We start from the raw sequence: 11095 nt of genomic DNA, 5'->3' as shown, positions 1-11095 counted from the left end.
CTGCTCCTTCAACTCGTTCAGCTGTGAAGTAAGATGAGATACCAACTTCATGGTGCAATTTAGTTTATCCTGAAGACATCGGATCTCATTTTGTTCTCCTTCACCTTCATTACTGACCAGGGACATGGCTCGCATCCGAGGGAACCAATCCAAGTTCTTGCTCTGCAAAGATTATTTTAAAAAAACAGGAATTTAAACAGTTTAGAATTGTTAGAAACAAAACATACAGTAAGATAGTGAAAATAGAGTAAGATCTTCCTAGGCGGAAGTAAAATTTGCATGAGTTATATAACCTAAAATAAAATATCTCTTTAATATGCCTGAAGTGAAAATATTACGTAAGTGCCAGATGAGTCTTTCTGGATTGAAATTTCTATTAATTAATAACACCTTCTTTGGAGCTACTGCCTCACTTGATGAATGGGTTGAAGGTACCTAGCAGAAATCCAAATGATAATTAGAAGATAAGTATCAGAGAACCTCCTTCTTTAAGGCAACCTAATCCCAAATCTTTGGAAATTTTGACAATCAAAATAAATATTTTGAAATGTGGAAATATACTGGCAACTAGTGTAAATATATATATACATAGAATAGTTCAAAGTTTCCAGGCTATTTCGTGTAATTGCAAGAACAGTTATCACGGTGTTCCCTCTTTCAGGAACAGTCATAGATCTATACGAGACATACCTGATTAGCAAGTACCGATAGAATATTTGTATCTTATGGTTGACTTGTAGGGTTCTTGATTAGCAAATGCTGTGAATCACCCAAATCACTGCTGCTTGTGGCAATGATGAGTCTAATATCACTGTCATATAAATTGGGTCTTCCAGAACAGCACAAACCGTCAAATATTTCAACATCTATATTTTCTGATTTGATTCATTTATAAATTGGTGGTGATGCAGCCTATATTCTGATTGCCAAAGTAATTAGTGAAAACATGAATATGTAAAATCCATGGGAGAAAACAGTGGTGGGATACAACCGGTACGCCCTGATACGGGCGTACCAGTGCCTGCTGGGAGCATCAGCTACTGTTCCAGTATGTTGCTCCGGAGGGCCCACCCGCCCTTCTTACTTGTATTTGAGCCAATCGGGGCTTCCGCGCACGCAGCGTATGGCACCTGTGCAACGTTCTGCTAAGCAGCTGGAGCATCATGGAGCGTCGCTGGGGGAAAGTACGCATGCCCGCGCTGTGCACGTGCTATGCGTGTGCATGTGGTGGACTCCCGGTCCCATTGCACTGTACCGTTGCAACGAGATCCAGAGCCCACCTCTGGGAGAGAACAATAGTCTGCCTGCAACTTTCCTAGTTAAAATGGAGCTGCAGCAATATGGTGGCTCAATATCACAAACCCACCAAGAATCCATAGTTCATAAGATTCCTCATCTTGGCAAAGGTCATGCTACGGGAAAGCTAGGCAAATCCCTGTTCCAAAACCAATCCTGAAATTGGATTGATATACCTCCACAAAGGCAACACTAGTATGGCTGACACCGCTACCATCCTTCTCATGTCAACCACAGAAGAGAACGTGAATGCCAGTAGAGAGCCGGAAATTAAAAGCAATCACTCCTCCTTCCTCACAAATTATTAGGTTCTTAGCTTTGACCTTTTAAATTTTTTAAAAGATAAATCCCCATCTATTAAAAAAAATTAGAAACCAAATATATTATGATATTCACACCACATTGATTGACAGCATCAATAGAACAGTGAGCAGAATTTCTTTTAAGAAAATCAGGCAGTCTTTTCAAAGAGAATAACAAACTTGATTATTACTTCATTTCTATGAAGTTAAACAATGCACACCTTGATCATTTGCGCCACATAGCTTTCAGGCCCTGTGTAGTCTGTCTTATTCTTCACTCTCACCAGCACTATGAAATACAGGTAATTCCACATATTGTGCTCAAATTTAATGTGCTCTTCAAAGGATACCGTTTTGTTGTCAAACTTGTCCCTTTCAAGTCCTGTAGAGAAAGTGAAAGCAAATGAAATATTACTTAGAAACTGTTATGATCCTCCATTTCTTGCTAAATCTGGTTCTCCAAGCATTTTTCTTCAGCGCATTTGTCCTCCACTTGTTGCCTATAGCAATCTGGATGCAGTAGATTGGACACTACCTAATGGATTGATGGCCCTGTTTGTAGCAGACACTTAAAACAGAGAGCCTTTGAGATATTTTCAGTCTAAGTTCAGTAATCTGGAAGAGAAAATGAATGAATTGTATTGGAGCAGAAAAATTGATATGAGGGTGTTCAGTTTGGACACTTAGATGAATTATTTGTTAAAACAAGACTTCTCAAAAATTCTGTATGTTGCAGAAACCAATCCATCATTTCTTTCTACTCATGCTAAACATCTTTCATGCCAACACTATCTCCCGAGCTCAGACAGCTGTGCCTGATTGACTGCTTCATATTGCTCTGGAAAGCAATGCTTCATATTGCTCTGGAAAGAGGAGGGAGGGCAACATTTTGGAGATATTTTCATTTCTCTTCATTTGGAGTGGGATTGATAAAATGTTCCATTCATTTGGGAGGTAAATTGAAGACATAAAAGACAAAAATGGTGCATTGAGACTTAGAACATTTTCATGTTTCAGGATGAGAGCTCTGTTAATCTATGTTAGTCAAAAATCCAAGGAGCCTTGGAAGAATCTTTCCAGACTAACATATTTATTAAAGGTAGTTTTCATGAATTCCACCTCACTACATCAGATGCATTGGCATAGATAGCTAATGAGGAATTTAAAATAGGATGAAGTCTCTTATTTTAGCAAAATCATACAGGACCATCAAAAATCAATGGTTTTGTTGCCATGTTTCACTGGTGCAATCCAGGGATGCCCTGGAACCGCAAAGTGGATACTAAACTACAAGCAAGTTAAACACAGGTACTGTTGTATAGAACTGATTTCATTGCTTCAGGCAGTTTACATTCTCACTCTTAAACTTAAAGCCTTGTGCTACCATGTTCTAGCACTATTCAAGGCAAACTGTAAACTGCAAAATTGTGTCCACATGTAAAGAAGTTATTCAGAAGGGGGCACATTTCCTCTAGTCTAGATGATCTATGGATGTATCAGTCAATGAGCTTTGTAGTGAAATTACCCATACTTTTATTAAAGAAATGCTGCACTTTCTACCTAAAAGTATGCCATAAGTTAAAAATAAGTAGGTTTAATCCTTCATAATTTACTTTGTTGTTTTTAAACTTGGGTTCTATCAAGTAAATTCTAATATAAAACTCACACATATATTCTTAGCCGAGGAATTTGTCTTGAGTAGAATACCAAAAATAAACAGAGCTCCCAGTAATTCAATAAAGTCTAAGCTAAGCTCATCCAGTAAAATCTAAGCATTCTCCATTTCTATATAATTTAAGGGATGGGGCATAACAAATTGTTTTGTTCCTTCTATTATTACAAGATTGGGTCTATAAATCCTTTCCACTCCACTGCAAACAATTCAAAGATCTGCCATAGATCAAGATGTATATTCTATTAACTGTGTCAGAAGTATAATCATACATATTGATTTTTTTAATATACCAACATGGAACACTCTTTATTCATAGATTTCTACATTCTGCTATAAGAACAATCTCTTAAAACTCTCTTGATGCAAACTGGATAAACTCAAGAGTCCTTTAAATCCACCATACAATATCCTTCAGAAATACTGTTTCATAAAATTCATTTGGGAATAAGAGCTAATCCTGTTTATTATAAAACCAGTTTTCCCTCACTGATGGAGAAGAGTTTGGTATTTAAACAAGACCCTTGAAATATAAGCATTGATAAAATGTTTTATACCAAAAAGAGGAGGAAAAGTATTTTTTTCTTGCAAATTCTTGGAAGATGTTTGTTGAGCATAAGAACTGCCATTCTCTAAGTGCTTACCACATATAAAACATGTTGTTTTCAGGATTTCCTCTTTTTTCTGTTTTTCACTCCTTAAATCTGCAAAGGTGTCAATGATGACACCAAATATGAGGTTAAGGACTATGATTATGACAATGAAGAAGAAGAGGAGGTCATAGATCACTCGAGCAGGGAACAGGGATTCCTTTAAGATAAAAAAAATCAGAATAGTCATTATCAGCAGGTATATCTTCCCTCTTCTAGTGTCATATCAAAAAATATTGCTCACTAGAAAATGTTGAAGAAAATGTGGTTACTGGGAACGAGTGTATTATCAAAACTCTAATTGATATGAAACAGAAATAGAAAACTCTAATTGATATGAAATAGAACAGATATGAATGGAATAGAAATGATTGATATTTCAAACATTGGGAAAAAAGTAGCTACGCTAATTGTTAAAGGAAAGGGGATCAGACAGAAAAGAGGACAAGTACGGTAGCTTGGAGAGAAGTTCTTAGACCCGGGATGGCGAACCTATGGCACGCATGCCACAGGTGGCACGCGGAGCCATTTGTCAGGGCATGCAAGGCGTTCACCGGTCAGCTGGCCAGCGCGCATGCATGCGCTGGCCAGCTGAGTTCAGCCTTTTTTAAAGCTTCTAAAGCCTCTGGAGGGCCTCTGGGGGGGGAGCTGTTTTCACCCTCCCCAGGCTCCTATAAAGCCTCTGGAGCCTGGGGAGGGCGAAAAAACCATGGAAAAAATTGGGGGAGCGCCTGTCATGAGTATATGCATGGTGGGGGAGTTGCGCATTGCATTATGGGTGCAGCATGCCCACGCACGACCCCCCTGCACTCCTCCCGCTTATGGCACACGAGTCAAAAAAGGTTCACCTTCACTGTCTTAGACCATGAGGCCTTGTTCATGATGACTCAGTTATCTCCTGTTTGGATTACTGTAATGTGCTCTGCCCAGAACTGCCCTTGTAGAGTATCCAGAAGTTGCAGCTGGTCCATAATGCAATTATTTGAGTCATGATGTTATTTATCACTATAAAGCTCTACATGACATAGAGGGGTTATCTGAGGGGCTACTTCTCTCCCAATGTTTCTGCTTGGTCACTAGAGCTAATAAAAAAGGTTTGCTCAGGGTCTCTTCCATCTAACAATGCCATCTTATTGGATCTTATTCCGAATGGTGCATACTCAATGGCATTTCCTGCCCTATAACATAGCATCCTCCAGGAGAACTAAATGTCCTGTTAATCTTTTGCAACATGCTGACAAGCTCTTTCCATAGACATTTGGGCCAAACATTTAGGCAAGCAATGCTGCTGTTATTATGCTTTTATTGCTTTAATTTGGGCGCCGTAACATTTGTGTTATGGTTTCTGCTTTCATCTTTGTAGGGCACACAGAGTCACTCATGATATGGGAAACTGTATGATATTTTAAATAAATAAGTAACTGTTCAACTGAATACGAAAAGGAGCAACATTTAAATCTGTGTGGGAGACACAAAATAGAAATTTTCATCCTGTTCTGCATGGGCTTACCCTTGAAGAGTATTCAATATGTTAGCCTCAAAGTTCTATATGCAATCTGAAAGATTCTGAAGCATTCCTGACTTCAGAGGAATACAAGGCTTGGTCAGTTATTTCTTACATAGACTGTCTCAAATGTACTCACATCTTTAGATGGTTTCCTGAGTATATCACCCACACCACCTCCATTTCTCAGGCCATGATTCAAGACTGTAAGTATGCACATGAGAAGCGTGTCACAAGCTCGTTCTGTATTATCTTCTTCTTCTGGAACAGAAGCAACAACACAGCAGAAAATAAACAGACTAATCTCTTTAGTTAACCTTTTCCCAGTTGCTCAAACAGGGGAAATCACTTGGGGAATTTGGTTGCTCTGCCTAATGGTTCCAGTTTCAAAGACATAAAGGAACATATTGGAGGAGATCCCCAAAACAAGCAGTAACCACCATTATAATGGAGCTGCTTTTAATTCAGATGAATCTTCTTTTCTGGATTTAAGGTGCTGGGATGTCTGCCTACAAAGACAATCCTGCATCCTAAGAGCCATGGTGGCACAGTAGTTAGAATGCAGTACTGAGGTTAATTCAGCTGACTGCCAGCTGCCAACAGTTTGACAGTTTGAGTCTCACCGGCTCATAGTTTACTCAGCCTCATATTCTTCTGAGGTCAGTAAATTGAGGGGCCATTGTTATGCTTACTCTGTAAAGCCCTTGGGGAGGGCTGTAAAGCTGTGAAGTGGTATATAAGTCTAAGTGGTATTGCCATCTTAAATAAAAAATCAAAGGCAACTTTTCCCTCTGACCTAAGGCACAGAATAATTTCGCTGAAGACGCACTGCCAAATATGCTCAGTGAAAGATGCAAGAGTTCTCTTTATTCTTATTAGGGTCCCTATCTGAGGAGCATGTTTTAACCATCCCTTTACCTTGCAACACTTCAGGCAGTGTATCGGAGGAAGAGCAGCTTATTTTATCATTGCTGCATGTCTCCATGAAAGTCCCTAAGTTGCTCTGCATCGTCATAGAATCTGTAGCTGGAAGTACAAGAGACAGTGGATTTGTCAAAACATTCCATTTCTGTTCATACTTTTTTAAAACATCCAGAAAGTGGCTTTCTGTGACAAACATTCTAGATATTTGGCAGTGTCAGTTTTATTTTTTTGATAGAATTATAAAGTACAATCAGGTGTCTATTAAATGAAAAAAGAAAAACAAATGTACACAAAATATATAGGTTGCATAAAATGGCATAAAATGTACTACCGTATTTTTCGGAGTATAGGACGCAGCTTTTTTCCTCAAAAAAGAGGTTGAAAATCTGAGTGTGTCTTATACATTGAACACAGCATTGTTTTCCTCCTGAAGCTCCGCCCCTTCACCAAAACAGCTGTGCCTAGCATTATGGAAGATTTCCTGGGGGCTGGGGAGGGCAGAAATGAGCAAAAAATGGGCTTTTTGCCCCCCCCAGCCCCCAGCAGCACTCTATAAGCCTCCATAAGGCTATGCATGCGATATTTTTGACAAAAAACGGGCCCGTTTTCACAAAAAATGGGCCATTTTTTGCTCTTTTTTGCCCCCCCTCCTAAGGGCACTCTGCAAGCCCCCCCCCTCCTAAGGCTATTCATGCCTTTTTTTTTTTTTGAAAAAAATGGGCCCGTTTTCATGAAAAACGGGCTGTTTTGGGAAGGTTTGCAGAGTGCAAAAACTTTTTTTTTCCATTTCGGAAAGCTCTTTAGTTAAAGTGATTGATGAGAATTACATTGATCATGTGCTGTGCCAGCAGAAACAAAGACTTAGGTGCTGCAGGTTGTCAGTGATTTCCTTCTCCAGCACATGGATAAATACACCTGGAAACATCTACCTACCTATCTACTCTCTCTCTCTCCCTCCCTCCCTACTCTATTTCTCTCTCTTTCTCTCTCTCTCTCTCTCTCAACTACCTACTCTCTCTCTCTCTCTACCTACCTACTGTATTTCTCTCTCCCTCTATCTACCTGCCTATCTACTGTATTTCTCCCTTTCTCCTTCTCTATCCTTCTATCTACCTACCTACTTTTTTTTTAAAAAAAAATGCCTCTTCAAAACCTTGGTGCGTCTTATACTCCGGTGCGTCTTATACTCCAAAAAATACGGTAGTTGATAGTTATCTCAGAACAGAATGCTTTTTATGAATAAAATCAACATTAAAAAATATATTTTTCCAAACAAAACAACAACAACACGGATCCTTGTTTGCATCACCTAACAGAATAAATGGGAAAGCGGGCATAAGATGTGGAAGCTGTTTAGAAACCAGTGAAAACAATGTTACCAAGTAGCACATGTGGAGATAACAAGAAATATGGAGGCCATGGATGAGAAGAAATCCTTAAAAGGAAATGAATGCTGCAGAAAATAAGGATGAGAAAGATACTGTATATCGCATTCATAGGGGGAAAAAATAAGTGCAACAAATACAACAAGAAATAGTTACGTTGGCAAGAAGCAAGTGCAAATACTGAAAGATTTTCAGAGAAATCAAAAAATATTTTGGAGGAGAGCATAACAAGGAGCCTCCAGCAAAATCAATAAAATTAAAAATAAAAATATTGACAAATTTGGAATAGAATTAGTTTAGGAGTGCTGGAGACAGCATTTTAAAGATCTGCATGGGAATGCCAATGATATGTCAAAGACTGGAATTAAAATTAATGCTATAATGATTAATGTCTAAACAAAAAAGCTGGTGAAGTAGAAGTCATAAATCCTTCGTGAGTGTTAAATAACAAATACAGACATTATAACTGTAGAAATGTTCCACTATGATGTGGCATATATACAGAGAATCTATGTGTTATTTAACATGTGGAAATTTGAGTTGGATACCTTCTCTGCTCCCTCTCCTCCCTCCTTTGCTTAATCTGCTGAATTAGATTATATTGTGGGAGAGTTGTCTCTTCGCTTGCTCCTAAACTCATTACACATACTTTGATCTTGTAACTGGCAGAATTAAAACAAAAGGGAGAAATTATCAATAAATAAGATTGCATTTAAACAGCCTGCCTCAGAGACAGGTTCTGTTGAATTGATGGCAAATCTTTGTCTCTTGCTAACATCGGAAAAGATGCTGTAATTTTTCAGGAATGTATGTGTACTTGAGCATGCAGATGAAGTTGTTTTGTTGCCTAAAATTAAAATTATAAACTGTATGGTGCATTGAGGAGCATGGACTTGAAAATTAATGTGTCCAAGACCAAAGGAATTACATGCGACTGAGAAAATGGAACAAATTATTGCAAGTTTCACATAAATTGTGAATAAGCAGAGCAATGAATTGGTGTACTATAGCAGAATGTTTACTAAAGTTGAGAAAAAAGGATGGAAAAACATTAAGACATGCAAAACCTGGTAGAAAGAAAAATGATAGCATATGGTCTAGTGTAAGGAGTCAATACTTGTCAAAATAAGTGAAAAAGCTTCTGCCCACTTTGTTATATGGAAGTGGAAATACATTAGTAAAAGCATACAAATGGATTTGGATAGAATAGAAACAAGTTTTGTTTGTAAGACTGTAAAGAGAGGGAAGGGTGGTGTGCTTATAGAATAGTGTGGAACGATACGAGATGGCATCAAAAAGGTATGGAACATTGTTGCTGTAAATAAATTTTTGCCATTCTTCTTTTTTTCTCATGCCCTGATTTTTACTACTATTTCTAATCCCCCTCTGTACTCTGTGCTCTACATGTTGCTTGCCCTGAAAATGAATGGTATGATGCAGTGGCAAAATCTAAATTTTTTTTACTACCAGTTGTGAGGGCATGGCTTGGTGGGGGTCATGTGACTGGGTGGCTACATAGTCATGTAACTGGGGGATCAAAAGACAGAAACTCACAATGTCCTGCTGAGCATGGTTGGACTAGATGACCTCCAGGTCCCTTCCAGCCCTGGATTATCCTCTGAAGCTGCTTCTAGTGCCAGGTTTGTAGTCCTTCCTTCCTCTCCTTTTTCCCTCCCTCCGTTTCTTTTTCTTTCTTTCTTTTTCTCCTTTCTTTCATTCTTTCATTGTTTCTTTCTTTCTCAGCCTCCACCCCACCCCTCTTTTTTAGCCTAGCAGGCCTCAAGGAAGCCTGCTGGGAGCAAAAACGGATCCCCCCCCCCATTTTTGGCTTGGCAGGCTGCTGGGAGCAAAAACAGACCCCAGCTCCACCCCCGCATTTCCAGAGAACCTTTAGTAAAAAAAAAATGCTTAAAAAGTAAAAAAGTTCCGAAGCTCAACTGTGCAACCCACGATCGTCGGAACATATTCCCCATCCCTTTTTTTTAGTATTTTTTACTACCGGTAAAACCAGTAGCATTTCACCCCTGGGATGATGGCTATATACAGCATGTATCTATATATTTTCTAATATGTCTCAAGCTTAGATGAAGTCCAGAAATACTAAACAATGAAATATATTTTGACCCCGCAAAATAGGAGGAATTAACTCATTTCTCTATTAATCCATCATATTTGGACAATTGGGAAACCTCTCCTGAAGGTTACTTCCTACCAGGAGGTAAAGTAGGAGACAGATCGACATCAAACTAACTCGGTAGCAGCTCCTTCCCTCTGGAATAGCTTGCACCATGAAATATATAGGGATCTCTTCCTCATGACTTCTAGGGGCAAGTGAACCCTCTTCCAGCAGGTTTTTGGAGATGGATTGTAATAGAGTGATGACACGTTTACATTCTGATAATTTTTATATTTGTATTTTTAATCTTTTCAGATTTTCTGGTTTTAATCTGTTCTTAATACCTAAATCTCTCTAAGCCACCTAGTGTCCAGGTGGCTTCAGGCAGTCAGATAAATCTCATACATAAACAGATAGATGGACAAATAAATAAATAACCTCTCTAAATACCAAAACAGAAAGAATCATTTATGGTAACTGTAAAACATTCTGTGCTCTTCAAGTTGATCAGAACTTCAGGTTGGAAAGGGGGATACTTTACTTAAGTAGGAGAACAAACCTTTGGATTTGAAGTTGGGCAGTGGGTCTACTTCCAGAATGAAGTCATCTTTAAGAAAGAGGAAGCCGACAATGGAGAAGAGGTAGACAAGGATGAGGGCCAGCAGAGCTGTCAGTAAAATTGAACGTCCATTCCGTGTCACACTTTTGATAACATTGAACAAAGTCTCCTCACGATAGATCAAGTCAAATAGCTGAAAAAGAAATTTTCCTAGGTCAAATCAATACAAAAAAACAAAAAAACAAGGATTATAAAATATTGTTCTACTTCTGTAAGTTTTATTCCCAGAACTTCATCCCGCTGACCTTCTGAAAAACACTCAAAATATTTTCTTTTTTTCAGCAAGACTGGGGATTCTCTGGTAATAGGGAGCCCATGTATTTGTTGCATTATATGTAATATTTTCTCTCACAAAATCCTGCAATATTTTCTTTCTTGTTGTCTTGTTTTTAATCCATGTTTTTATTTAATTGTTTTTAATTGGGTCTGTAGTTTTAATAGACTTTATTGTACATGTGTCCAGGATCACATCATGTGAGATGGCCACTATATAAATTTGACAAATAAACATACAAATAAACTTACGATTGAGTAGCTGTAGTACATTATTGTGAGTATCAGCATTCCCATTATATTGATAAATACACTGTGTAATTCTGAAAATATCTTACAATTTCATAGATCCTG

General features: G+C 38.4%; 1 protein-coding gene across 1 annotated transcript in view; it reads right to left on the bottom strand.

Moving 5' to 3' along the window:
* The window catches only part of ITPR3 (inositol 1,4,5-trisphosphate receptor type 3), a 135498-nt gene that overhangs the window by 1940 nt on the left and 122463 nt on the right, over positions 1–11095 (bottom strand). The window contains exons 52-57 of the mRNA XM_087719927.1: positions 10409–10601; positions 6343–6450; positions 5564–5685; positions 3915–4080; positions 1820–1980; positions 1–162 (exon numbers count right to left, since the gene is read on the bottom strand). Coding sequence (XP_087576053.1) covers positions 1–162; positions 1820–1980; positions 3915–4080; positions 5564–5685; positions 6343–6450; positions 10409–10601 — 912 coding nt within the window. The remainder of the gene's footprint in view (positions 163–1819; positions 1981–3914; positions 4081–5563; positions 5686–6342; positions 6451–10408; positions 10602–11095) is intronic.

The sequence above is a fragment of the Thamnophis sirtalis genome, unplaced genomic scaffold, assembly GCF_051295495.1.
Source record: "Thamnophis sirtalis isolate CommonGarterSnake01/CBP01778 unplaced genomic scaffold, rThaSir2_p1.2 scaffold_7, whole genome shotgun sequence".
NCBI classification, from domain to species: Eukaryota; Metazoa; Chordata; class Lepidosauria; order Squamata; family Natricidae; genus Thamnophis; species Thamnophis sirtalis.
This window is presented reverse-complemented; position numbering and strand designations above follow the sequence as displayed.